Here is a 24,377-nt window from a genome sequence, read left to right as displayed (position 1 = left end):
TCCCTATGGAAAACGCCACAACTACTGAACTGTGTTATGTGGACTGGCGGTGCAAGATGGGCAGAGCTCTTAGCCAGTGTACCAGGCTACGTAACTACCCCTGACACACTGGTAGGCGTCAAAACAGTCCCCTGCACCTCGTGGACAAGTTGACTGCTCAAAAATTAAGGACCGGCTAACCCAGCTGCAGCCTTCTCTCTTTTGTTCTCCCTGAGAAAAGAACAAAATCGTTCAGATGGGGGCCATATAAGGTCCAGGTCCGGGGGTGTCCCTCCAAAGAGGAGAACACTGTGGAGATCACGCCCCAGAGGAAGAGGCAGTGGAGCATCTGGAAAGGGAGATGTGTTTTACCAACAGGGAAAGCTTTTTGTGGAAAATACATCACGCGGGGTTATCAACAGGATAACCAGAGCATGTGTAGCATCTTCCTCAGTACAGGGCCTAGTTGACAAGTACTGAGCTGGTGGTGAGCTTCTCCGAAGACTCACCAGCCACTGGGCTAAGGAAGAAGAACAACCTGGGTTCACACTTTTTTACGAACACGACTGGGAAAAGAGCACACATCTTCAACTCAAGGGAGGGGAAAGGCACTTTGCGCAAGCGGAACACCCAGCCAGCTGTCTCAAGCTTACCTGTTTGTGTCACATAATAACACACAGCAGGAAAGTGCCTCAACCCTGAGGTTGTAAAACATCGCAAAGTTGTTAGGTGTTGCCCAGCCCGCTGCTCAACAGATTGATTCTGCCGTTGATCAAAGCCCAATATGCCATAGCCATGGCATCAACGACCCAGTGAGCAATTCTCTGTTTGGAGACACGCTTCCCTTCCGCTGTCCTCCAAAGCAGACAAAGAGCTGGTCAGAGCTTCTAAAGCTCTGCGTGCGATCCAAATAGATGGGCAAAGCATGCACCGGACACAGTAACACTAAGGTTGGGTCTACCTCCTCCTGGGGCAGTGCTTGCAGGTTCACCACCTGATCCCTGAACTGAGTCATGGGAACCTTGGGCACATAGCCCGGTCGGGAGAGTAATACGGACCAAACTGCAGCCACGGTTCGCTGACAGAAAACGCCTGCGTGTCCCCTACCCTCTTGATGGAGGTGAGCGCCGTCAGAAGAGCAGTCTTCAAAGAGATCGTCTTTAACTCAGCTGACTCTAAATGGAGCTCCCCATAGTAATACTGCCAGCAACAGGTCTCCGTGACGAGCACACGGTATGTGCCGTGGTGCTATGTCCATCTCGCGACTCTGACCCAAAGCCAGTGCTGAAGCGGTCTCATATGCATTAACCCGAGCGGCGTGACCACCGCTGAGGATGCCATATACACCAGGAGCCTCTGAAACGTTTTCAGTGGGACCAACATGTTTTTGCTGAACGTACGTAGGCAATTCAGCACCGAAAACGCATGTTTGTTCGTGAGGCGTGCTTTCATGGAGACCGAGTATAACTCCATCCCAAAAAAAGAGATACTCTGAACCGGGAAGAGGTTGCTCTTTTCCCAGTTGATCCGAAATCCTTAACGGCTGAGGTGCATGAGCACCAGGTACCTGTGTGCGCACAGCAATTATTGAGAGCATGCTATAATCAGCCATTTGTCAAGGTAATTGAGTATGCGAATGCCCACTTCCCTTAACAGGGCAAGTGCTGCCTCTGCGACCTTCGTGAAGATGTGAGGGGACAAGGACAAGCCGAAGGGGAGGACTTTGTACTGATATGCCTCACCATTGAACGTGAACAGTAGGAAGGGTCTGTGTCGAGGTAAAATCAAGACATGAAAGTACGCGTCCTTCAGGTCTACTGCCGCAAACCAATCTTGATGCCAGACGCTCGCCTTTGCGTCAGCATCTTGAATGGGAGTCTGTGCAAATCCAGGTTCAGAACTCGTAAGTCCAAGATTGGCTGCAACCTGCCACCTTTTTTGGGTAAGATGAAGTAGGGGCTGTAAAACCCCTTCTTCATCTAGGCTGGGTGGACATGATCTATCGTGTAGATCTATCTTCTGTAGAAGGGCGGCGATCTCCGCACGCAATGCAGCGGCATTCTCGCCCTACACTGCCGTGAAGCAATCGGAGTTGAACCTGGGCGGGCGCCTGGCGAACTGAATCGCATAGTCAAGTCGGACAGTCCTGATCAACCATCAGGAGTTTGCAAAATTTCTCCAATGGTGTTGCCGAACAGGCCAACCTGGGATATGGGGGCGTCAAGGAAACTAACCTTGTCGGCCACTCTCGATTTGACCAAGTTGAGCCAAAGGTGGCGTTCCTGGACCACCAAGATGGACATTGCCTGCTTGAGAGAAAGCGCAGTGATCTTCGTCGCCTGGAGGGCGAGATTGGTCACCGAGCGCAGCTCCTGCATCAATCCCGGGTCAGGACTACCCTTGTGCAGCTCTTTAAGTGTCTTGGTCCTGTGCACCTGCAGGAGTGCCATGGCATGCAGGGCGGAGGCGGCACATCCAGCAGCACCGTAGGTCTTTGCCACCAGTGACGATGTAAGCCTACAGGCCCTGTGCGGGTTTTCCCAATGGAGAAGCTCTCATTGAAGTCCCCAGATCGCCCCAAGTGCAAACCGATTATGCCTCATACCCATAGGTAGAAGGACTGGCCGGGAGCCGCTGGGGTGCATTCCCTCTTACGAAGGAAAGCTGTGACTGTAACGTAGCCATGGTCATATTCTCGCAATGAGGAAATGAACCATCCACGAAAGCATCGTGGCCATCAGAATCGGAGAGATAACGAGATATAGTGTCAGAAGGGACTGAGGTAACATGCTGAGTTTTATTAATTTTTAATTCTAGGGGGCGCTATAACTTAAGAAAATCCTATTCTTTCAACTGTGCAAAAAGCAGGTCATCCAAAAATAGCTGTCCCAACATCCACAGGATCTTTTATGTCAGATTTGATAATTTTGGTCATCTCTCCATATGTGCTCGGCTTCCGACAATAGTTGCTTGCTAAAGTTTATTTGGGAATGTTGCTGATAGAGCTTCATCATCATTGTTCCTTATTATTGGATTTTTATTAATTGCAAAATTCAGTTTAAAATAAAGCAAAGACTAGCATTACAATATAAATTCTTTATCAGGCAAAATGGCGAAGGTGTTTTTTCTTTCTATTTTTTAAGGCGTGGCATAGCAGAGAGGCAATTTGAATAATTGTTTTAGACATCTGTAAAGGAATTTTTTATAATAAGAATGCTGATTTAAGTTATCTCTTTTAAAATTCTTCCCAGTCAGATTAATAATTGCATATCTCCAAATAAAGATCTTCCTTGTCTGTAATCAATTTGAGATATCCATAAATTCATAATAGATATTGTTTGATGAAAATGGACTAGTAATAAAATGAAAGATATCATGAATCAAATGAAAGATATCGCCTATTAAATATTGACTAGTCGTAAATCTAATTCGAGATATACAGCTATATTTTGCCTAGGCATATCTTAGTTTCAGATATCAAAAAAAGTAATTAGGATATCTTTAAAGATGTTGTAGATATCTGTAATTGAATTCTAACTATTCCAAACCATATTAATGAAATATTTAATTAAGTTCTGACATGTCATAATTCAATTACAGATATTTACAATTGATTTTGTTACTAACAACAGTACAATTAATTAAATAACATGTACATTGGGTGAATTTCTCATCATAATACTTTCCATTTAAAAGCAACATAAGCATTCTATCCTGATTTAGCCAAGTACAACTGATTTTCTTCCGAATTGTATCTGCTGGCTTTTATTTTGAAAGACAAATCACGTGACATCTTCATGACGGTCATATGATTATGGTTTAGCGAACATGGCGTCACATTTGTCTTACGGAAGAGTCAACTTAAACATTTTGAGGGAAGCTGCACGAAAAGACTTACGGGAATTTTTAGATAAATGCTCGGGGAGCAAGGTAAAGTTATTTGCTTTAAGATACATGCAAACAAGTGTCTTCGCTTGCGTGGTCCTGTTGTCACAGTGCCGCATATATATATCACACACGATTTGCTCAAAACCTACTGCAACGTTAATTAACTATATGATTTGTGTTACTGTTGCGAAATAAAACGATTATTACTTCAATTATTGTTCAGCAATAGTGTCTCAATTTTGAACTCTTCCATTTGCAGTAATGTGTGACGTTTCATTTTACCACTTTCATTATTTTTCAATTGTCTTTTTACTAAGGCCATTGTTTGGGACGAGTATCTTACTGGACCTTTCGGGTTAATTGCTCAGTATTCCCTTTTGAAGGTGAGAGAATATGTTTACAAGAGTGAGAGCAAAAGAAAACAAACCTAAACTTCAATATGATGCTCTTTACTCTTTCATTACCCATGTTAATGCTTTGATGTCTGTCTTGTTCTTCTCCAATATGGCATTTATTTTAATGGCATTTTTTAAAAAAGGAGCATGAAGTCGAGAAAATGTTCACCCTCAAAGGGGGACGTATACCATCCGCTGCCGTCAAGAATATTGTATTTTTTGTTCGACCAAAGTTGGAACTGATGGACATCATTGCAGAAAATGTTGCAAGGTTAGTTCCATTTCTATAAAAATCCTTATATTTATAACCCTCACAAACAATTGTATGTAATCATGAAAAAGATTGAAGTACTGAGGTTGGTTTTCTCTCAAAAGAATTGTTGTTTAACTATGGTTGCCCAACATTGTTACCAACCTGTTTTCATTGGCGTAGCAAAAGTAAATAAAATGGGTAGCCATAATGTGTTGCTAATGTTATATTAACTTATAGTTTCATTTTTAATTGTTTTGATACTATTTTGATAGGTAAGTGGCAAATAATCAAAACTCTGAGAACAAAATCAAACTGAGCACACTTGTAACAAAGCTAGACATTAATTCAAAACCTATTTTAATTAGAACACCTGCTTTCAATAGGACTGTACATAATCATTGTTTCAGAAACTGATATTATTGTGACATGCAATGAGAACATTTGGTTTATTCACCAAAACACAACAAAATGTTTTAAATGTTCTAATTTTAACAGTCTGTTTGTTTCGTTAGTAATGTGAGATACATGTTTAAAATGTACTTTATAGATGTTGAATTAATAAAGGTTACAGTGCTGTAAAGTCACATTAGAATATACATTTACATTGCCTAACCAAATTACTGTAAATTTATAATGCCTGTAATATAAACTCAATGTGTATTCAAAATGTGTGATCAATGAAGTTATGAATGTAAATGACATCCTCTGTCTATGAAAGCCAAAGGCTGTAGTGATACTGTAAGAATTGTATAGCTTTAGAAGCCTCTGCCATAGTTAGGCCGTTAGTTGATGATGGCCCAGATCTCATTGGTTAAAATTGCTCGGCCAAGTTCCTACATCTCTGTGTTGACCACTCTGAAAGGCTTGTTGTATACAATGTCATTGAGTGTTTCTCTCCCTTGAAGCATATCCTGCTCTGCTTCCCATTTGCAACTGCTCATACACACACTTTGAATGTATGCAGTAATACTGTAAACAATTGTGCTTATGGCAAATTGGTAATACTGTAACAAATTCATTTATGTTTGGTTATCCTGTTTTGAACATGAAATTTAGATGTTGATACATTACAAACAAATTAAATTATCAAAGCATTTTAAATTATATAGATAAACCAAATGGTTAATTGATTAACCCTTAAGATCAGTTGAATGAATTTATATGCAGTATCATAATCAATGGCATTGAATTTAAAGAAGATTTCAAACCCCCTACATTGCAGTGAGGATAAATTACAACCACCACGGGAGTTCCATATCCTTTTTGTTCCTCGGCGGAGTCTTCTGTGTGAACAGCGGCTAAAGGAGAAAGGGATTCTTAACTCTTTTACAAACATTGATGAGTACATTCTGGACCTTATCCCTTATGATGGAGATCTTCTTTCAATGGAGTCAGAGAGCTCCTTTAGGGTAAAAGGAAGTTTCATTTTTCAGTATACTGGGCATATATTCATAAAGCATATGAGAAGGATAACAGAGATCAGGATTATGTTTTAGGAGACTTATTGGTAATTGTGTTAATGTTAATAGTTTTAAATGGCTTTAATTTAATTAAAGTGCAGTCCTTAAGAAGCTTAATGTGAGAAATACAGACATTAACCGTAATACATTTGCATAAACATTTTTATTCTGTTTACTTTCTTTTTGAAAAGGAATGTTATTTAGAGAATGATCAGACAAGCCTGTATCACACTGCCAAGGGCCTCATGACTTTGCAAGCACTTTATGGAACAATACCCCAGATCTTTGGCAAAGGGCAGTGCGCAAGGGTGAGTAGCAAAAGCATGCTTAACACAGCTATTTTGGCAAAATTTTTCAGCATTCTGTTCAGAGATATTTTTGAGAATGATTTTCTGATCATTCTCAAAAACACAATTGGAAAAATTAACTGGATTTTTAATATCATATATATAATTTTTTTTACAGTATCTCTCATACATATGTAAGATAATAACAATGTGTATGTCTTTGGTATTTTTAAATTATTTTAATGTCTTTCCATAATTTTTAATAACTTTTTTGCCTTTTAGTAAATTTCAGTGGGATATGACAAATACATTTTTTAAAGTACAAATATGAAGTCTCTAAATTAAAATGAGGTCATAAAACCGCATGTATAATATGAAAAACTTTTTATTTATTTATTTATTTTTTATGTTCAAATGAATCATAGTATATCACTCTTTAGGACACTGCTGAAACATAGGTCTAATCATTCCTTTAATTTATGGGCTTGATTGCTTGAATGACCATTTCAACCATTCGTTGTTTTTTCGTTTTTTCATTTCTGCAAACAATTTGTGTAAATTAAGGACGTTAACGGTACATTTCAATTTTGGGCTGTCTCATTTCATAGCATGTGGCCAACATGATGTTGCGAATGAAGAGAGAGTTTGCGGGGAGTTGTACTCAGGTCCTTCCTGTGTTCGATACCCTCCTCCTGTTGGATCGCAACGTGGACCTGCTAACACCATTATCCACACAGCTTACTTATGAGGGTCTAATTGATGAGATCTTTGGTATCACCAATGGTAAAGTTTTTAAAAATGTGTGCAACTGGAGGTGGTTTAATAGAATGTGTAAAATAAATACTTTAGAAATAGCTAATAAAATTAGATCTAAATAGGATGTAAAAGCCCTCATTCTTTCAACAGTGTTCTTCCATACCTTGGTTACTTTAACAGGTTATGTGAAACTCCCGCCTGAGAAGTTTTCACAGAAGAAACAGGGAGAAGGTGGGAAAGATCTCCCCACCGAGCCCAAAAAACTGCAACTCAACTCAGCTGAGGAGCTGTATGCAGAAATTCGTGACAAGAACTTTAATGCTGTTGGAGCTGCTCTCAGCAAGAAAGCCAAGATTATATCAGCTGCATTTGAGGTATGAGCATTTTGTGTACCGTCTGGTAGGGAGAGGCTAAAAACTATTGATTCAAATAAATCATAAGCACCCCACTTATCTCCACAAATTAAAAACAGTTTGAGCTATAATATCATTAAACTGAAGTCCCTTTCTCTGTTAGGAACGACACAATGCAAAAACTGTTGGGGAGATCAAACAGTTTGTTTCCCAGTTGCCCCACATGCAGGCAGCTCGGAGCTCGCTGGCTAATCACACCTCCATTGCTGAACTCATTAAGGATATAACGAGTAAGTCTGAATCCATTGGGTCTTATTCACTAGTAATTGCTTGGATTTTGCTTGTAATTCACCTGATCATTTTACGAAAAGGATACCATACTGGCACATTATAAGAGCTGCCAGTACGCAAGAATTGCTGCTGTTACTGTGACATTAATTGCCCATCACTGGTACCACAAAATGCTAAACCCATCTGACAAACTTTTTCTGGACTTTATAGAGGCATTCCACCAGCTGCATCCAAACACATCCAAACACATCCAATCAAGCTGAATATGCACACAATCACTGAGCGTGCACAGGCAGAACCTATCCCAGCTCGACATATAACGCACATGATTTTTGTTCCTCTGAAATAAGACCATATATAATAAGACATATATATATTTATACACACACATTTCTTATGATAACATTTAATCAGGACACATGCCTAGTTTTAATTAGATAAACAGCCTTGTTGGAGATCTAAAGTTTTTCAGTCCAAATTTAAAATGGTGGTAAATTTCTCCTGGAAAAATGAAAAAACCTCTTGTTTCAGGGAATATTTAGGTTCCAAAAGCATTAATTCGCTGATTATAAAGTGCATTCAAAATGTATTTTCTGTGTTTCAGCATCAGAAGTCTTCTTTGACAGTTTGACAGTTGAACAAGAGTTTATGACTGGAGTAGACACAGACAAGGTGCCTTATTCTCTTCGTTGTCTAATTTAATCCATTGAAAAATAAATGTGAAAATTGACATGATGAAAAGCTGTGAAAGGACATACGGGTAAAAAGCTGACTTGTATGATTCCTCTAAATATTTTGTACAGTGTTGCCAGGTTGGGTCAACGAACGGCCCAAACCATAATCCCGCCCACTCCAACCAACCCACCCAAACATATACTGCCAGAAAACTGCCAGTTCTGTATATATCATTTGTATCTTCTCGAATAAACTGAATAAATTATTTAAAAAAAATTACACATGCATTCAAAAGGGGGGTTGCATTGGTCTGTAGACTATAACAAAGTGTGCTTCAAAATCACCTTTTTTACTTTTTAAATGGAAGCAAGTAAATCTTACATTTTGTAAAAGTTAAGTTTCGAGTTTATTTCCTGGTTTTATTGAGATTTTGAATCAGACTTTGTGTTTTTAATGTGTTTGCAATTTTCCCTTAATTATGTAGCTTGAAAGTCACCTTATTGTGGTTTCAGGAGCTTGGATGTACATTTCAAACATTGATAAGTATTTTCTTATTGACATCATGTGTTGCGAAAAGGAACAAATAAAACAAAGAAATATCAGCTGTCATCATTCTATGTGACCGAAAAACAAAGCGGACAGGTTTACTTGCATGACTCGCCAAAAGTGAAGCTCTGCGATAACACAGTCTCATGAAGCACGAATGATATTGCACGTGCTGCACTCGACTGTTGTTGCCTAGCGTAGTTGTCACACTTTTTTAAGAGTTTTTAGGTTTTCTTTCAGCTTATAACTAAAAAAACATGCTTCGTGATTATTATTAAAGGATTACAACAAACAGTAGATTGGCATGCCTCATGCAGGTGTGAGGGACTTCGTATGAATAAAATACATACTCCTCTCTCGCTGTTGATCACGTGACAGTGTGCGAATGCAGACATTCTTGCCCTAGGTTGCCTGCCCCTGGTCTAGGGCAAATCCACAATCACAAAAGGAGCATGCATAAAAATGCACTTACCTTTGTGGTACATTTGCACATGAGCTCCAGTTAAGGAGCGTCAGCCATAAGCTCTGATCCCGGGACTGCGTGATATTATACTAATGAAATCTAATTTCATCTATGTACGCGCAGTTAACGTTTGGCAACTATATTTCTGACATCCACAAGAATTAATTTTTTGTTATTTGCATTCTGTATGATTGATAGTTATTTTTCTATGGTGCTGATATACATGTAATTGACAGGATTTGCGGCTTCTTTACACTATCTTGTCGTCTTGTCCAAAGCCGCTCCAATATGCCACTCCAGGTAGTGTGAATCCTCCTCTTACCAGTCATGAAAACTATAGACATCAATACATTATTTTCATTCCCTTTAGTCAGTGTTGGAGCAGGCATAGTTGCTCTTCACCACTCGTCTGTGGCACATTTTTATGCATTTGATTACTTGGGGGCACCCTCCGGCAAGAACATAAATTGGTGACTATAGCATTGGTGCTTCTTTAAAAAAAATCCATGCACTGTGATGCAGTTGTCTCCTTCATATCAGGCACTAAACCACTCTCCCCCAATTGCTTCAGGAATGTGTTACCAGGTCCACATCGAGTGGTCTTTAATAGCTGGGCAGTATAGAAGTGTTCTGTACTTAAAACCATGTTAAAGTGCAGTTTAAGAGCATCTTTTTGAGCCACAGTCGCTGGGTTTACATTGGACTATTTTTATGCGCGTTTTGCTTAAAATTAAATGATCTAGGAGGCGTTTTGAAGATCGTTCAATGAAATGTCCATGCATTCATCGAGATAAAGGGAATAAGGTGACTCACTGATATCGTCCATTAGTTCTTCTCTGAAGTGTGGTGTGAAGTCAGATTTCATTACAGCCATGCACTTTGTCCAATGCAGAATATTTCCACCTTCCCTTGATGTGATCAAATCAGTCAATGTAGCGGGAACCTGCCCAACCTGGCAAAACTGCATTTGGATTACATTTAAACATTATGAAAGAAGAAATGTGTTTTCAACATTATTTTCCCAGAGAATAAAATTGTGTGAAGTATAGTATGTTTGGGTAATGTCTTTGTGGTGATGAATAATATGACAATGTGTCATGTTTTCTTAGGTCAGCACATATATAGAAGACTGCATTGCACAAAAGGACCCACTTATAAAAATCCTGCGGCTGGTGTGCATGCAGTCTGTCTGCAACAATGGTCTCAAACAGAAAGTTCTTGACTACTATAAGAGGGAGATCCTTCAGGTAGGGCAGAATTTGTTTGTGATTTTGATTTTTTTATTACATTTTGTTTTTCTTTCAATTCATGTTTCAAATAGCCCCACTAAGTCCTCAACCTTAGGGAAGTGAAAAACTCTTGGATGGAAATTGGTATTGGATTGAATGATTGCTGTATAGATAACTGTTATAAGCCATATACAGTAAGATCTGAATAGAAGAATGTTTAAGAGGCATTATAATCATAATGTTGAAAAATGCTTGACATTTTCATGTTTAAAATGATTTGTTTAAAGATGTTTTACCATGTTTGTACTTTGGTGTAGACTTATGGTTTCGAGTACATTCTGACTCTCAACAACTTGGAAAAAGTTGGGTTGCTCAAACCTCAAAACACCATGAGAAACAACTACCCTACAATTAGGAAAACCCTTAAACTATGGATGGAGGATGCCAATGAACAGGTGTGTCTATGAAAAAGGATATGAACATGAAAAAGTATAATGGATTTAGATAAAGTTTTTAACATTGTAAACTAGAGCTATGAGTGCCATGATTGCTCAAGTTCATAAGTAAAGGAATTGGTAAATGTCAAATTTATAATATTATTTTAACATATTAATGCTTTGAATTTTTTTATGTAATAATGTACCATGTTAAAGGGGTAGTTCACTCATATGAAACTTCTGACATCATTTAGTCACCCTCATGCCATCCCAGATGTGTATTGACTTTCTTCTGCTGAATATAAATGAAGATTTTAAGAAGAATGTCTAAGCTCTCTGGGTGCTTTCATTACAAGTGAATGGTGAACAGACCTTTCAGCACCAAAAATCACAAAGGCAGCATAAAAGTAATCCATATGACTCCATATATGGTTTAATATAGATCTTCTGAAGCATTGCAAACACTGGGTGAGAAACAGATCAATATTTAAGTCCTTTTCGGAAAGTGAAAGTGGAGATTTATAGTAAAAAAAAAGATTTAAATATTGATCTGTTTCTCACCCACACTTAAACTCAACTAAAGGATTATTAGGAACACCATACTAATACTGTGTTTGACCCCCTTTTGCCTTCAGAACTGCCTTAATTCTACGTGGCATTGATTCAACAAGGTGCTGAAAACATTCTTTAGAAATGTTGGCCCATATTGATAGGATAGCATCTTGCAGTTGATGGAGATTTGTGGGATGCACATCCAGGGCACGAAGCTCCCGTTCCACCACATCCCAAAGATGCTCTATTGGGTTGAGATCTGGTGACTGCGGGCCATTTTAGTACAGTGAACTCATTGTCATGTTCAAGAAACCAATTTGAAATGATTCGAGCTTTGTGACATGGTGCATTATCCTGCTGGAAGTAGCCATCAGAGGATAGGTACATGGTGGCCATAAAGGGATGGACATGGTCAGAAACAATGCTCAGGTAGGCCGTGGCATTTAAACGATGCCCAATTTGCACTAAGGGGCCTAAAGTGTGCCAAGAAATCCTCCCCCACACCATTACACCACCACCACCACCAGCCTGCACAGTGGTAACAAGGCATGATGGATCCATGTTCTCATTCTGTTTACACCAAATTCTGACTCTACCATCTGAATGTCTCAACAGAAATCGAGACTCATCAGACCAGGCAACATTTTTCCAGTCTTCAACTGTCCAATTTTGGTGAGCTCTTGCAAATTGTAGCCTCTTTTTCCTATTTGTAGTGGAGATGAGTGGTACAAGGTGTTGTCTTCTGCTGTTGTAGCCCATCCGCCTCAAGGTTGTGCGTGTTGTGGCTTCACAAATGCTTTGCTGCATACCTCGGTTGTAACGAGTGGTTATTTCAGGCAAAGTTGCTCCTCTATCAGCTTGAATCAGTCGGCCCATTCTCCTCTGACCTCTAGCATCAACAAGGCATTTTCGCCCACAGGACTGCCGCATACTGGATGTTTTTCCCTTTTCACACCATTCTTTGTAAACTATGGAATGATATTCCAGACATTATTCAAAAGGAATTGCAAATTGTATTTGCAATTGCGTTTTCAATTTGTGGACGCATAAAATGTGACATAATCCAAACGCAATTGCAAATCGCGCATTACCGCTTGCATTTTCAGTTTAACGACGCACAGTGACTGCCAGATTTCAAATGGAAAAGCAAAGTCCGTTTGCAACTGTGTTTCCCATATCTTACGAGTTTTGGCCCTGTCATATTTAAATAGCAATTTCAATTACCACATCTGCTTTTTCACTTTCTCAGCGTCGTATGTAGCCAGCCAAAACTCAAATGGAATACTATTTTTTTTTTTTTTTTTTTATTGCAATATTAACAAACAGAACAAGACCATACATACAAGAAATATAAACAATCTTTCAAAACAAAAGAGAAATTATGGTTCAGAATACATTAAGAGAGGAAATGTGAAAGAAATTTAAATATATTCAACAATAGTCTAAAAAGAAAAGAGAGTAAGAGAAGAAAGAAAAAAAAAGAAGAAGAGGGCACAAAAGAAAAAACATTAAGAGAGAATATTAAACATGGCACAAATTCTGGATGTTTTCATTGCTTTCTTGTTAACAGAAGTTGAAATTGTATTTAAATACATCTTCAATTCTTCTTTGAAAAAGCTAAAGTGGGGTTTACTTTTCATATATTTACATTTATTGATATGAAACTTTCCAATATATAAAAGAAGGTTTATACAAAAACATGCATTAATTAGATTCTTGTCTTTAACATAAAATCCAAAAAGAATGTGTCTATATGATAAAGAAAAGTTACATAAAACCTTTTGGACAATCAGAGCATCAATATTGTTCCAGAAAGACCGAGTAAAAGACATTCCCAAAACAAATGATCAACAGTTTCAGAGGAGGCTTCACAAAAAGAGCAGGAAGTATCAATATCATTTCTAAATTTCTTTAAAAAGTATTTAACTGGATAAAATCTATGAATAATTTTATAGGATATTTCTTTAACTTTATTAGTTAGAATTTCTGAGGAAGTGACCAAACATATGACCATTTAATATCATCAAAAAGGTTATTCCAATAAGAAATGGAGGAAGGAATTGAAGTAACAGGGTCCAAAAATAATGACCTAATTTTATAATTGCATTTATGTATTGAAAAACAAATAGAACCAACCACAGTAGATTCAGGGCTAGGGGGAGAAACAGAAGTCACTGTAGCTCTATTATTGTTTCTAAACAGCATACAGATGGCCTTGAAAACTATATTAAATTCTTTACTAGATACTTGGAATTGGTATCCTGAAACAAAATTGGAATAAATAAATAAATTACCTTCACTATCAAATAGCTGGTTTACTAATATCACCCCATTATTGAACCAGTTTTCAAGAAATAAAGATTTCCTCTTATGAAGAATATTACAGTTGTTCCAAATTAAAAAATTGTGTGGTGAGAAATTATGCTTGTAAATAAGTTTCCAAGCCATAAACATCTGCTGATGATAATTGGAAAGTTTGACAGGAAGTTTACTAATTGAATAATTGCACATTAAAAGAAAATGTATACCTCCTAATTGAGAAAAAATATATCTTGGGATTATACTCCAAATAGAAGATTGATTGTGAAGGAAACGTTTAAGCCAATTAATTTTCAAGGTATTGTTAAGAGAATCAAAATCAATGAAATTTAAGCCACCTTTATTATAAGAATTCAAAATAACTGATTTTTAATACTCAAATGGAATACTAATTCCCTTAGTATTTCCATTTCCGATGCCTTACACAGAAACCTGTCAATCAGGGTCAAGGGTGGGATTATGCTATGGGGCGTGTTTGTCTTGGGAAGTGACGTCACTCACAGTCGACGGTCAAGAGGTGATGCCCTGAACAGACGCCGGTTTATCAAATCAATCAAATCAAATCACTTTATTGTCACACTACCATGTACACAAGTGCAACAGTAGGTGAAATTCTTGTGTGCAGTTCCGAGCAACATAGCAGTCATGACAGTGACGAGACATATACCAATTACAGTAAACAACATACTTACACAAAACAATTTACAAATCAAATGTACACATACTTACACAACACAATAATTATATACAATGTACAGTAAAAAATACACACAATATACAATACAATAAGTAGGAGTATATGAAATATATATATATCTATGAAGTAGTATATTGAGGAGAATATGTTGACAGTCCAGTGTGAGATTATAGATGAATAAAGTGCAGTGCTAATTATTGATCCTGATAGACTGTGAGTGATGTCACTTCCCAAGACAAACACGCCCCATAGCATAATCCCACCCTTGACCCTGATTGACAGGTTTCTGTGTAAGGCATCGGAAATGGAAATTCTAAGGGAATTAGTATTCCATTTGAGTTTTGGCTGGCTACATACGCGACGCTGAGAAAGTGAAAAATCAGACGTGGTAATTGAAATTGCTATTTAAATATGACAGGCCAAAACTTGTAAGATATGGGAAACACAGTTGCAAACGGACTTTGCTTTTCCATTTGAAATCTGGCAGTCACTGTGCGTTCGCTTAAACGAAAATGCAAACGGTAATGCGCGATTTGCAATTGCGTTTGGAATATGTCACATTTTATGCGTCCACAAATTGAAAACGCAATTGCAAATACAATTTGCAATTCCTTTTGAATAATGTCTGGAATATCATTCCATAGTAAACCCTAGAAATGGTTGTGTGTGAAAATCCCAGTAACTGAGCAGATTGTGAAATACTCAGCCCCGCCCGTCTGGCACCAACAACCATGCCACACTCAAAATTGCTTAAATCACCTTTCTTTTACATTCTGACATTCAGTTTGGAGTTCAGGAGATTGTCTTGACCAGGACCACACCCCTAAATGCATTGAAGCAACTGCCATGTGATTGGTTGATTAGATAACTGCATTAATGAGAAATTGAACAAGTGTTCCTAATAATCCTTTAGGTGAGTGTATATCGCTTCTCCTGTTTTAATGGAAAACATGACAAAAGATGTGCTTATTTTCCTTGATCTTTCCCTTGGCTGCCTCTGTCAAGTGTTACATCAGTGTAACATAACAACAGCTGATGTAAGGGCTCTCCTACACCCAACTCGAAAGGTGTCTGTTTTAGGTTAATTTCTCTCAATTTATTTCTATTCTAATCTGTAATTATTAACATTGACAGATGTATTTGGAACTGATGCGAATGCAGATATATACTGTATATAGCCTATTTACTGTATTTACTGAAATGTTCTCAGCTGTTTGGGTTTGAAGCACTAAAATATGCGACAAACTGCGTCATGTAGGTACTCCATTTTTATTCTTACCACACCTGGGGTCAAAATAAAATCGAGAACTTCCAAAATTTACTGTGAGACATCCAAAAGATGAGGGAAGAGAACAAGATGAAGCAATACAATGTGTTCACAAGCAAAAAACAAAACAACAATAATAAAAATTAAAAAAAATCCAAGGCAGATATTTTGACTTATTCAAACAGTGCAGAAATGTTTTTTTTTCACAAATGAGTATAAATATTAAAAACATTGCAAAAGAAGTTGAGTTTTGGAAGTTCTTGGAAAAGTCATGGAAATGTACTAGTCAAAATATGTACGAACCCTGTATAAGGCTACTCCCTTTTTTACAACTGAAAATAAAAAAGATTTATCATATTTTAAAGAAATTAGTCAATGATACAAGTATGTCGGAGTACATGTTATTTTTGCCTGACTTATAATATTATGCTCTAATCAGTTCCCTTTAAAAAACAAATAATTTTTAGATTGCCAGTTAACTAGCACATTCCAGGACTGTTACTTGTGGATTTGAGAAAGCTAATGCTTTAAAAAATTTCCCTTAGAACCCCAACGACATCTCATATGTGTACAGTGGTTATGCTCCACTGAGTGTACGTCTGACCCAAGTGCTAGCACGTCCTGGTTGGCGAAGCATAGAGGAGGTGTTAAAGATGTTGCCTGGTCCACACTTTGAGGAAAGACAGCAGCTTCCCACAGGCCTTCACAAGAAACGCAAGTTTTGAACATTAACATTATTTATGCAATGATGATCATTTTTGTTCGATAACTCCATAAATCTTTTACCAATCTCATTCATCAGTGATTACCTTGAGCTAATGCTTCTAAAATTTTAGCCCACAGTCAAATTATATGTACACTGTTCCCTGTGGCTAAAATGATTTGCATCTGATCCTCAAGATTAATGCAGTGCTATATCTTGCATACAGTAGAATCAATAAAATTAAAGACATTTCATGTATTTCTGTGAGATATTGTGATTGAGGGAGTGTATTGTGTCTGCTCCTTAATTTCCAGGTCAGCCAGGAGAAAGCAGAACCACTCTTGTGTTCTTTCTTGGTGGTGTAACATATGCTGAAATTGCTGCTCTGCGGTTCTTATCTCAGATGGAAGATAGTGGGACAGAGTACATTATTGCAACCACCAAACTTATCAATGGTACCAGCTGGATAAAGACTCTCATTGACCACCCTGAAGCAAATTTCCCCTAAAGCTGTTTTGCAAGCTGTAGGATCTCGCTATTATCCAGACGCTACTTGTCATCTGTCCCTCATGAGCCTAAACTTTGATGTTTTGCATATATGTCAGCAAGCTATATTGATGCAGTTGTTGAAACTAATTTTCAGTGTGTGAATAGATAATTGTGGATACAAGTTCTGATTGTGGTTTTGAAATTGCCATTGCCTGTTATAATACTAATTTATCTAAATAATGGATTATATTGTTGGAAGCATGTTTGAGAGGAATTGATATACCAAATTCGAGCAATTCCCATAACCAAACATCAGTCTGCGAACACACTGATTCTCTTGTCTAAATGTACATTTAGTTTCAACATAAAACCTTCCCAGAATAGTGGAAGTTGTTCTGCAAAGGGAGGACTCCCTATTTATGCCAATGGTTTGCAATTAAATGTTCAACAATCACATATGGTTGTGGTGTTTAGGTGGCTTTTGGTTATAAAGTGTATCCTCTCAACTCAAGTAAAAAGGTTTGAGTCAACAAGAAATATGGTGTATCATACTAATTAGGCATGCGAAGATACACAGATGTCACAATATGTCTGTTCCAAATACTAGTGAGGCAGCACATTAAAGTGTCATTTTACTATGTAAAGCAGTCTTTTGTCTTATATAAATTACGAGCATATCATTTAAATGGTTTGTATTAGTAGCTATTAATGGATTGTACAGATTTATAAAATTAAGTTTTTGTGCAGTGTTTTGAAGAACAAAGTAGAAAGAAATGGTTTACATTTAAAAGGGTTATGAAGTGCTATTTTTTGTCATTTAATTATCTTCCCTGAGGTCTTATGATGAAAGTTAATGCTATTAACGTTCACACTTTAGAAATATATGATAATTTTCCAGGGTTTACACATAACACACATCTAACACATTGCATCCGATATATATTAAACTGTTCTTTTCAAGCTGTTATCACCATAAACTAACAGCCATGACATTTGAAAAATTCTTGAATGAAAGATTTACTTTTAGATAAGGTCCAAAGGTATCTAACTGCCCATCCTTCAAGAACAGTTCCTTTGATTGGGGCCTGGGTAGCTCAGCGAGTAAAGACGCTAACTACCACCCCTGTGTTTGAATCCAGGTCGTGCAGAATGACTCCAGCCAGGTCTCCTAAGCAACCAAATTGGCCCAGTTGCTAGGGAGGGTAGAATCACATGGGGTAGCCTCCTTGTGATTGCTATAATGTGGTTCTCGGTCTCAGTGGGGAACGTGGGGAGTTGTGCATGGATGCCGCGGAGAATAGTGTGAGCCCTCCACATGTGCAATGTCTCCGAAGTAATGCGCTCAAAAAGCCACATGATAAGATGCGTGGATTGACAGTCTCAGACGTGGAGGCAACTGAGATTTGTCCTTCGCGACCCAGATTACATTCAAACAGTCAGTAAGAAAAAAAAACCTGTAGGCTATTAAAATATCTTGTATAAATTTGCAGCCTTGAGGTTTAATATGCATTTTTGTATGTTTACTCATTTAATATATATATATATATATATATATATATATATATATATATATATATATATATATATATATATACACACACACACACACACACACTTTTAAACAGCAACAACTTGAGCAGGGAGAAAAGAACGTGGCAGCAGGTAAATGTTAAATATAAAAATATTTTTCAGAATTGTACGTATAGGCTTTATAAGCACTTAAGTATAACTAGCTTGATACTACAACTGTCCAATCTCATTGATTATTAATTGCAGCTGCCAAAAAGAAGAGTGAATTGCTGGCACAATTTACTCCTGCAGAGGAGCTGGCCTTGGAAAAGCTGCATTAGTCATTACAACCAGAGCTATTATTGTTTCCAATTTTTATTTAGTTTTATATTTCTACATCATTTTCAATTTGTCCTTTCAAATTAGTTTAGTTATATCTAAAATGATCCCTATCTAAAGAAATAATATATACTGAGATTTATTTTTTGTCTCTATCTGCCGACTGGTTTAGGAAATGAATGAGTCAGCACTCGCTGAGTAATGACATCTCACGACCTGACTGTAAATGCTACATCCAATTTGTAAAGCCCACTGCTAATCTTAGGCCATTTAACACAGACATGATTGTTAATTGACGGAAAATGTGGGGCAGTTCTACTCCTAAAACATATGAGGTATCATACAAATTAATTTAGTACTACTTTGAGGAAGCTATATGACAACAGATACTCACATATATTCCACAAGACAAAATGGTAACCAGGGTTGGGAAAGTTACTTTTAAAATGTATTCAACTACAGATTACAGAATGTATGCTGTGAAATGTAATTTGTAATTTATTCCATTAGATTACTCAGTAAGTCAGTAACGTATTCTAAATATTTTGGAATTACTACTTCAGCACTGGTAGATTTTTTTTCACTTGTTTTGACTATAAAAACTCTGCCAGTACAGTAAGACAAAAAAATACATTCTCTGAAAAACCCAAATATCTTATGCAGTGTTGTTTCTAAAACAAGAATAATAAAATTGATCTTTGATTTTTTTTTATATTTTTTACAATAAAACAATAAAAAAAATTATTATCAAGAATACGATATGAAGAATATGATTTGGCCCTAATATCAAAGGTCTTACTAGAAAAAAATATATTATGATCGTTATATGATCATACCTGGTAACATGTACATTTAAAATGGGTATATAGCATTTTAGCTTAGCGTAGAGCTGACAATTTACACAAGGTTTATTTCTATTTCTTCTGCTCCAAACTTCAAACTTACTTCTCTGTCTGCTCATATGAATGCAACACATCATAAGAAAGTGTTTCACCGCTGTTCAAATGCACTTTGGATCGCATCATTTACACAACCGGTCAAAACTTTTGAAACACTTGACTGAAATGTTTCTCATGATTTAAAAAAATCTTTTGATCTGAAGGTGTATGCTTTAATGTTTGAAATTAGTTTTGTAGACAAAAATATAATTGTGCCACCATATTAAATTATTTCATTATAAAACTAAAATTTTATAATAATAATAAAATAAAACATTTTTGAAATTGATGACTTGGAACAAATAATACTGAAATAAATGTCAATAAATGAAAATGTCAAGAGTACATGTCTGCAAATCCTAGGCATATTGTGACTATGAAGATATATATATATATATATATATATATATATATATATATATAAAACACAGTTTTGATTTATTTTGGATTTTGTTTAGTCACAACATAATTCCCATAGTTCAATTTATGTTATTCCATAGTTTTGATGACATTACTATCATTCTAAAATGTGAAAAAAAAAAAAATAATATTATAAAGAATGAGTGTGTTTCAAAACCTTTGACCGGTAGTGTATATGTATAAATGTTTTCCATCTGAAAGGACTAAATATTAAATTAAACAAATTACAATAAAATGCAATGTAATCTCTTCAGAAATCAAAATACTTTTTGAATTTAACTGTATTCTAATTACCAATTATTTTAATTTGAACTGTAGTAAAACATGTATACAGTAAACATGTATTCCGTTACTCCCCAACCCTGATGGTAACTACATTTAAACAAATGTACATTCCCTTGGTTCTAAAAGGATTAGTTCACCCAAAAATGAAAATTAAGTCATTGTTTACTCACCCCAGTGTAATAACTCCATGTGATTTTCTATCTTTTTTTTTTTTTTACACAAAGGGAGGAATTGTAAAAACTGAATTTTTGCTCATTGATGTCACACAATGGCAGTTTATGGTGATCACTTCTTCAAGCTTCAAAGGGACACAAAGAATCATTCAGAAGTCTAATTATTATTGTATGCAACTCATGTCTTGTTCTGAAGGAATACTGAAGATCTGGTGAGAAACAAACCAAAATCTGATGTATTATTAAGAGAAGCTCTTCACCGACCATTGATCTCCAGTGCGGGTTCATGTGATAGACTGCACGCAAGCTTTAGAGCTACTGGTACGAAAGCAAACTCGAAAAAAGTTGCTTTCTCTATGATTAATGACTGTTTGTGTAATAATTGTTCATGAGTCCCTGCTTTGTCCTGAGCAGTGAAGCTGACAACATTTCTTAAGAAAATACTGTACATTCTTTGGCCTCTGCACATTCGAGTTCTTCCCAACAGTGGCTAAATGATATAGACATTCAGATTTTGACACTTAGGACAATTGATGGTCACATACACAACTATTACAAAAGGTGCAAACACAGAAGGCAACACAAAAAACCAAGGGGGATGCAAACTTCTGAACAGAATGATTTGTGTAAATTACAGAACATTTTGTGTAATGTAGCTTTTGAAGGGCAGTACTACATAGAATATATAATCTTTTATCTCTTATATTTGCATACATTCTGAAAAGGGTGTGAATATGTATAATCCTAAAACAAAAGGGGGATGCAAACCCCTGAAAATATATATTTTATTTTATATTTTGTTTTTCATTCAGGTGGTCCCACCTTTATCAAAAGCAGTGAAATGACCCATTATGCTAAGGGTGTTCTTCCAATGCGGATGCAAGAGACATCCGCTTTGCAACTTATTCTCATTATCAACCACTATAATATCACTATCAACTGTCAAAACGGAAGAACAGTCTTTTTACTTAACATAAATCACTTTCTCACTAATGTCGTATGGACATTAGGTTTCGGCAGCAATCCCAAATAGATGAGAACACAATCGCAAACACATTTGCATGGTAAAGTTACTGGACTCTAATGCTGTAGAGAGAGGCCGACACAGACAAACATGGCTTCCAAAGGAAGAACGAGTCTGTGCTCACTGTGACACGGGTGAGGTCGAGACAGACACACACTTTCTCCTTCACTGTGAGAAATTTACTAGAGAGATACCTCCACAAACTCTCAAACCTCATGCCACAGTTTTCCAGTTCGGCAGAAACCGATCAGATGCTGGTGTTACTGGGGGAGGACCATCATGCATCAGTTGCAGCTAAATTCATTTTTGAGCTGCACACCCTCAGAAACCAATTACTGCCTTAATGTACTTCATTCACAGTACTTTTATTCTCTTATGTTCATAATGTCCTGTTAAATGCATATTTTATTTTATATTGTATAGTGTATATTGTTATTATAGTTTTATATTTTATTTGATTCATTACCTGGCACCTTATTTTAATTCTATCTTATTATTATTTGTCTTGTCATTATCCGTTTAGTGTATTAATGCTTTGGCAATATTGTATGTACACATAATCATGCCAATAAAGTACTTTTAAATTGAAATTGAGAGAGAGAAAGTAACAGCACGCAGAGAGCGAGAGAATCCACGAATATGATGTCTAAGAAAACTACACTTCCCATCTTTCCTTGCCCTCACCACCTGCCAGCACTCACTCATTGTTTTCACCTGCTTATCGTTTAGTTCCATCACTTCGTGTATTTAAACCCTGTTTATTTCTCCATTCCCCTATCAGTCTTTGATGTATGTGGATGCCTGTTTCCCATCGATGTTACCCCACCTGTTCTATCTTCGTATGCCTTCCGTGTTTTTGTTTTACTGTTTCCCATTGTGGATGTTTTCTTTGTTCGTGTGTTTTCGTGTTGCCCCGTTGTTCCAATAAAGTATCGCTGCAGTTAGAGCCTTGTCTCTTGTCTGCCTTCACCTACAACCGTGACAACCTCATTCTCACACACACACACACACACACACACACACACACACACACACACACACACACACACACACACACACACACACACACGAGATATGAACCTGGTAAAGATTGCTAAATACAACAACAGGTGAAACAAGCAGGTGAAAACAATGAGTGAGTGCTGGCAGGTGGTGAGGGCAAGGAAAGATGGGAAGTGTAGTTTTCTTGGGAAGGTAGATGGGAAGGTAGTTTTCTACCTTCCAGGTCTTTGATGTATGTGGATGCCTGTTTCCCGTCGATGTTACCCCGCCTGTTCTATCTTCGTATGCCTTCGGTGTTTTTGTTTTACTATTTCCCATTGTGGATGTTTTCTTTGTTGTTGCCCCGTTGAATAAAGTATCGCTGCAGTTAGATCCTTGTCTCTTGTCTGCCTTCACCTACAACCGTGACAGAAAACCGACCAAATAATGGATCTAGCAGCGGTTTTCATCGAACTGGCCCAGGCAAATTTTACCGTCCGCGAGTACTCACGACTCTTCTCCACGGTCGCCATCCACACCGGGTTCGACGACGACGCCCTGAAGACCATCTACCGGGTCGGGTTACCATCATCCTGGTGGAGAGAGGCACCGGAACCCGGAGAGCACCCATGGAGGGAGTACGTGAGTCTCGTTCTGAGGAAACTCGCGCCCGAGGAACCACCCCTCTTGATTCCGGCTTTCGAGCCTGAGCCCATGCCTACCCTGATCGATGAGCCAGCGCTGCCAACTTCTTCCGCCCGGAGGAGGAGGAGGAGAAGGAAAGCCTCCGCTCTCCAGTTCACGTCTGCCACGGTCAGCGAGCCAGCGCCCACGCCTGCCACGGTCAGTGAGCCAGCGCCTACGTCTGCCACGGTCAGCGAGCCTGAGCCCACGCCAGCCACAGTCAGCGATCCAACGTTGCCAGCCTCGACCGTCCCAGAGCCAGCGCCTGTAGCCTCGACCGTCCCTGGGCCAGCGCCTGTAGCCTCGACCGTCCCTGGGCCAGCGCCTGTAGCCTCGACCATCCCTGAGCCAGCGCCTGTAGCCTCGACCATCCCTGAGCCAGCGCCTGTAGCCTCAACTGTCCCTGAGCCAGAGCCAGAGCCAGTAGCCTCGACCGTCCAAGAGCCAGCAGCCATGACAGTCCAAGGGCCAGCGCCAGCAGCCATGACCGCCCAAGAGCCAGTGCCAGCAGCCATGACCGCCCAAGAGCCAGCAGCCATGACTGTCCAAGGGCCAACGCCAGTAGCCATGACCGTCCAAGGGCCAGCGTCAGTAGCCAGGACCGTCCAAGGGCCAGCGCCAGAAGCCAGGACCGTCCAAGGGCCAGCGCCCCTCGAGCCTTCCAGGGCTCCGCCTCTCGAGCCTCCCAGGGCTCCGCTCCTCAAGTCACTCGAGTCTTCCAGGGCTCCGCCTCTCAAGCCTCTCGAGCCTTCCAGGGCTCCGCCTCTCAAGCCTCTCGAGCCTCCCAGGGCTCCGCCTCTCGAGCCTCTCGAGCCTTCCAGGGCTCCGCCTCTCGAGCCTCCTACGGCTCCACCTCCCGATCCTCCCTCGGCTCCGCCTCCATAGCCTTCCAGGTCTCCGCCCCTAAACCTCCTACGGCGCCCCCTTCCTCGGCTCCCCCTCCTGAGCCTCCCTCGGCTCCACCTCCAGAGCCTTCCAGGTCTCC

The 24,377-nt window shown here is 38.5% G+C and overlaps 1 protein-coding gene across 1 annotated transcript; it reads left to right on the top strand.

Moving 5' to 3' along the window:
- The first annotated feature begins 3,765 nt into the window (after positions 1 to 3,765).
- Positions 3,766 to 17,679, top strand: vps33a (VPS33A core subunit of CORVET and HOPS complexes). The gene is made up of 13 exons (XM_052104592.1): positions 3,766 to 3,909; positions 4,185 to 4,250; positions 4,406 to 4,533; positions 5,738 to 5,924; positions 6,167 to 6,283; positions 6,871 to 7,045; positions 7,199 to 7,392; positions 7,535 to 7,661; positions 8,267 to 8,334; positions 10,456 to 10,593; positions 10,893 to 11,030; positions 16,393 to 16,561; positions 16,865 to 17,679. The coding sequence occupies exons 1-13, from the start codon at positions 3,808 to 3,810 to the stop codon at positions 17,056 to 17,058; spliced, it is 1,803 nt and encodes a 600-aa protein (XP_051960552.1). The 5' UTR covers positions 3,766 to 3,807; the 3' UTR covers positions 17,059 to 17,679.
- Positions 17,680 to 24,377: the final 6,698 nt, after the last annotated feature.

The sequence above is a fragment of the Xyrauchen texanus genome, chromosome 3 (assembly GCF_025860055.1).
Source record: "Xyrauchen texanus isolate HMW12.3.18 chromosome 3, RBS_HiC_50CHRs, whole genome shotgun sequence".
Lineage (NCBI taxonomy): Eukaryota > Metazoa > Chordata > Actinopteri > Cypriniformes > Catostomidae > Xyrauchen > Xyrauchen texanus.
This window is presented reverse-complemented; position numbering and strand designations above follow the sequence as displayed.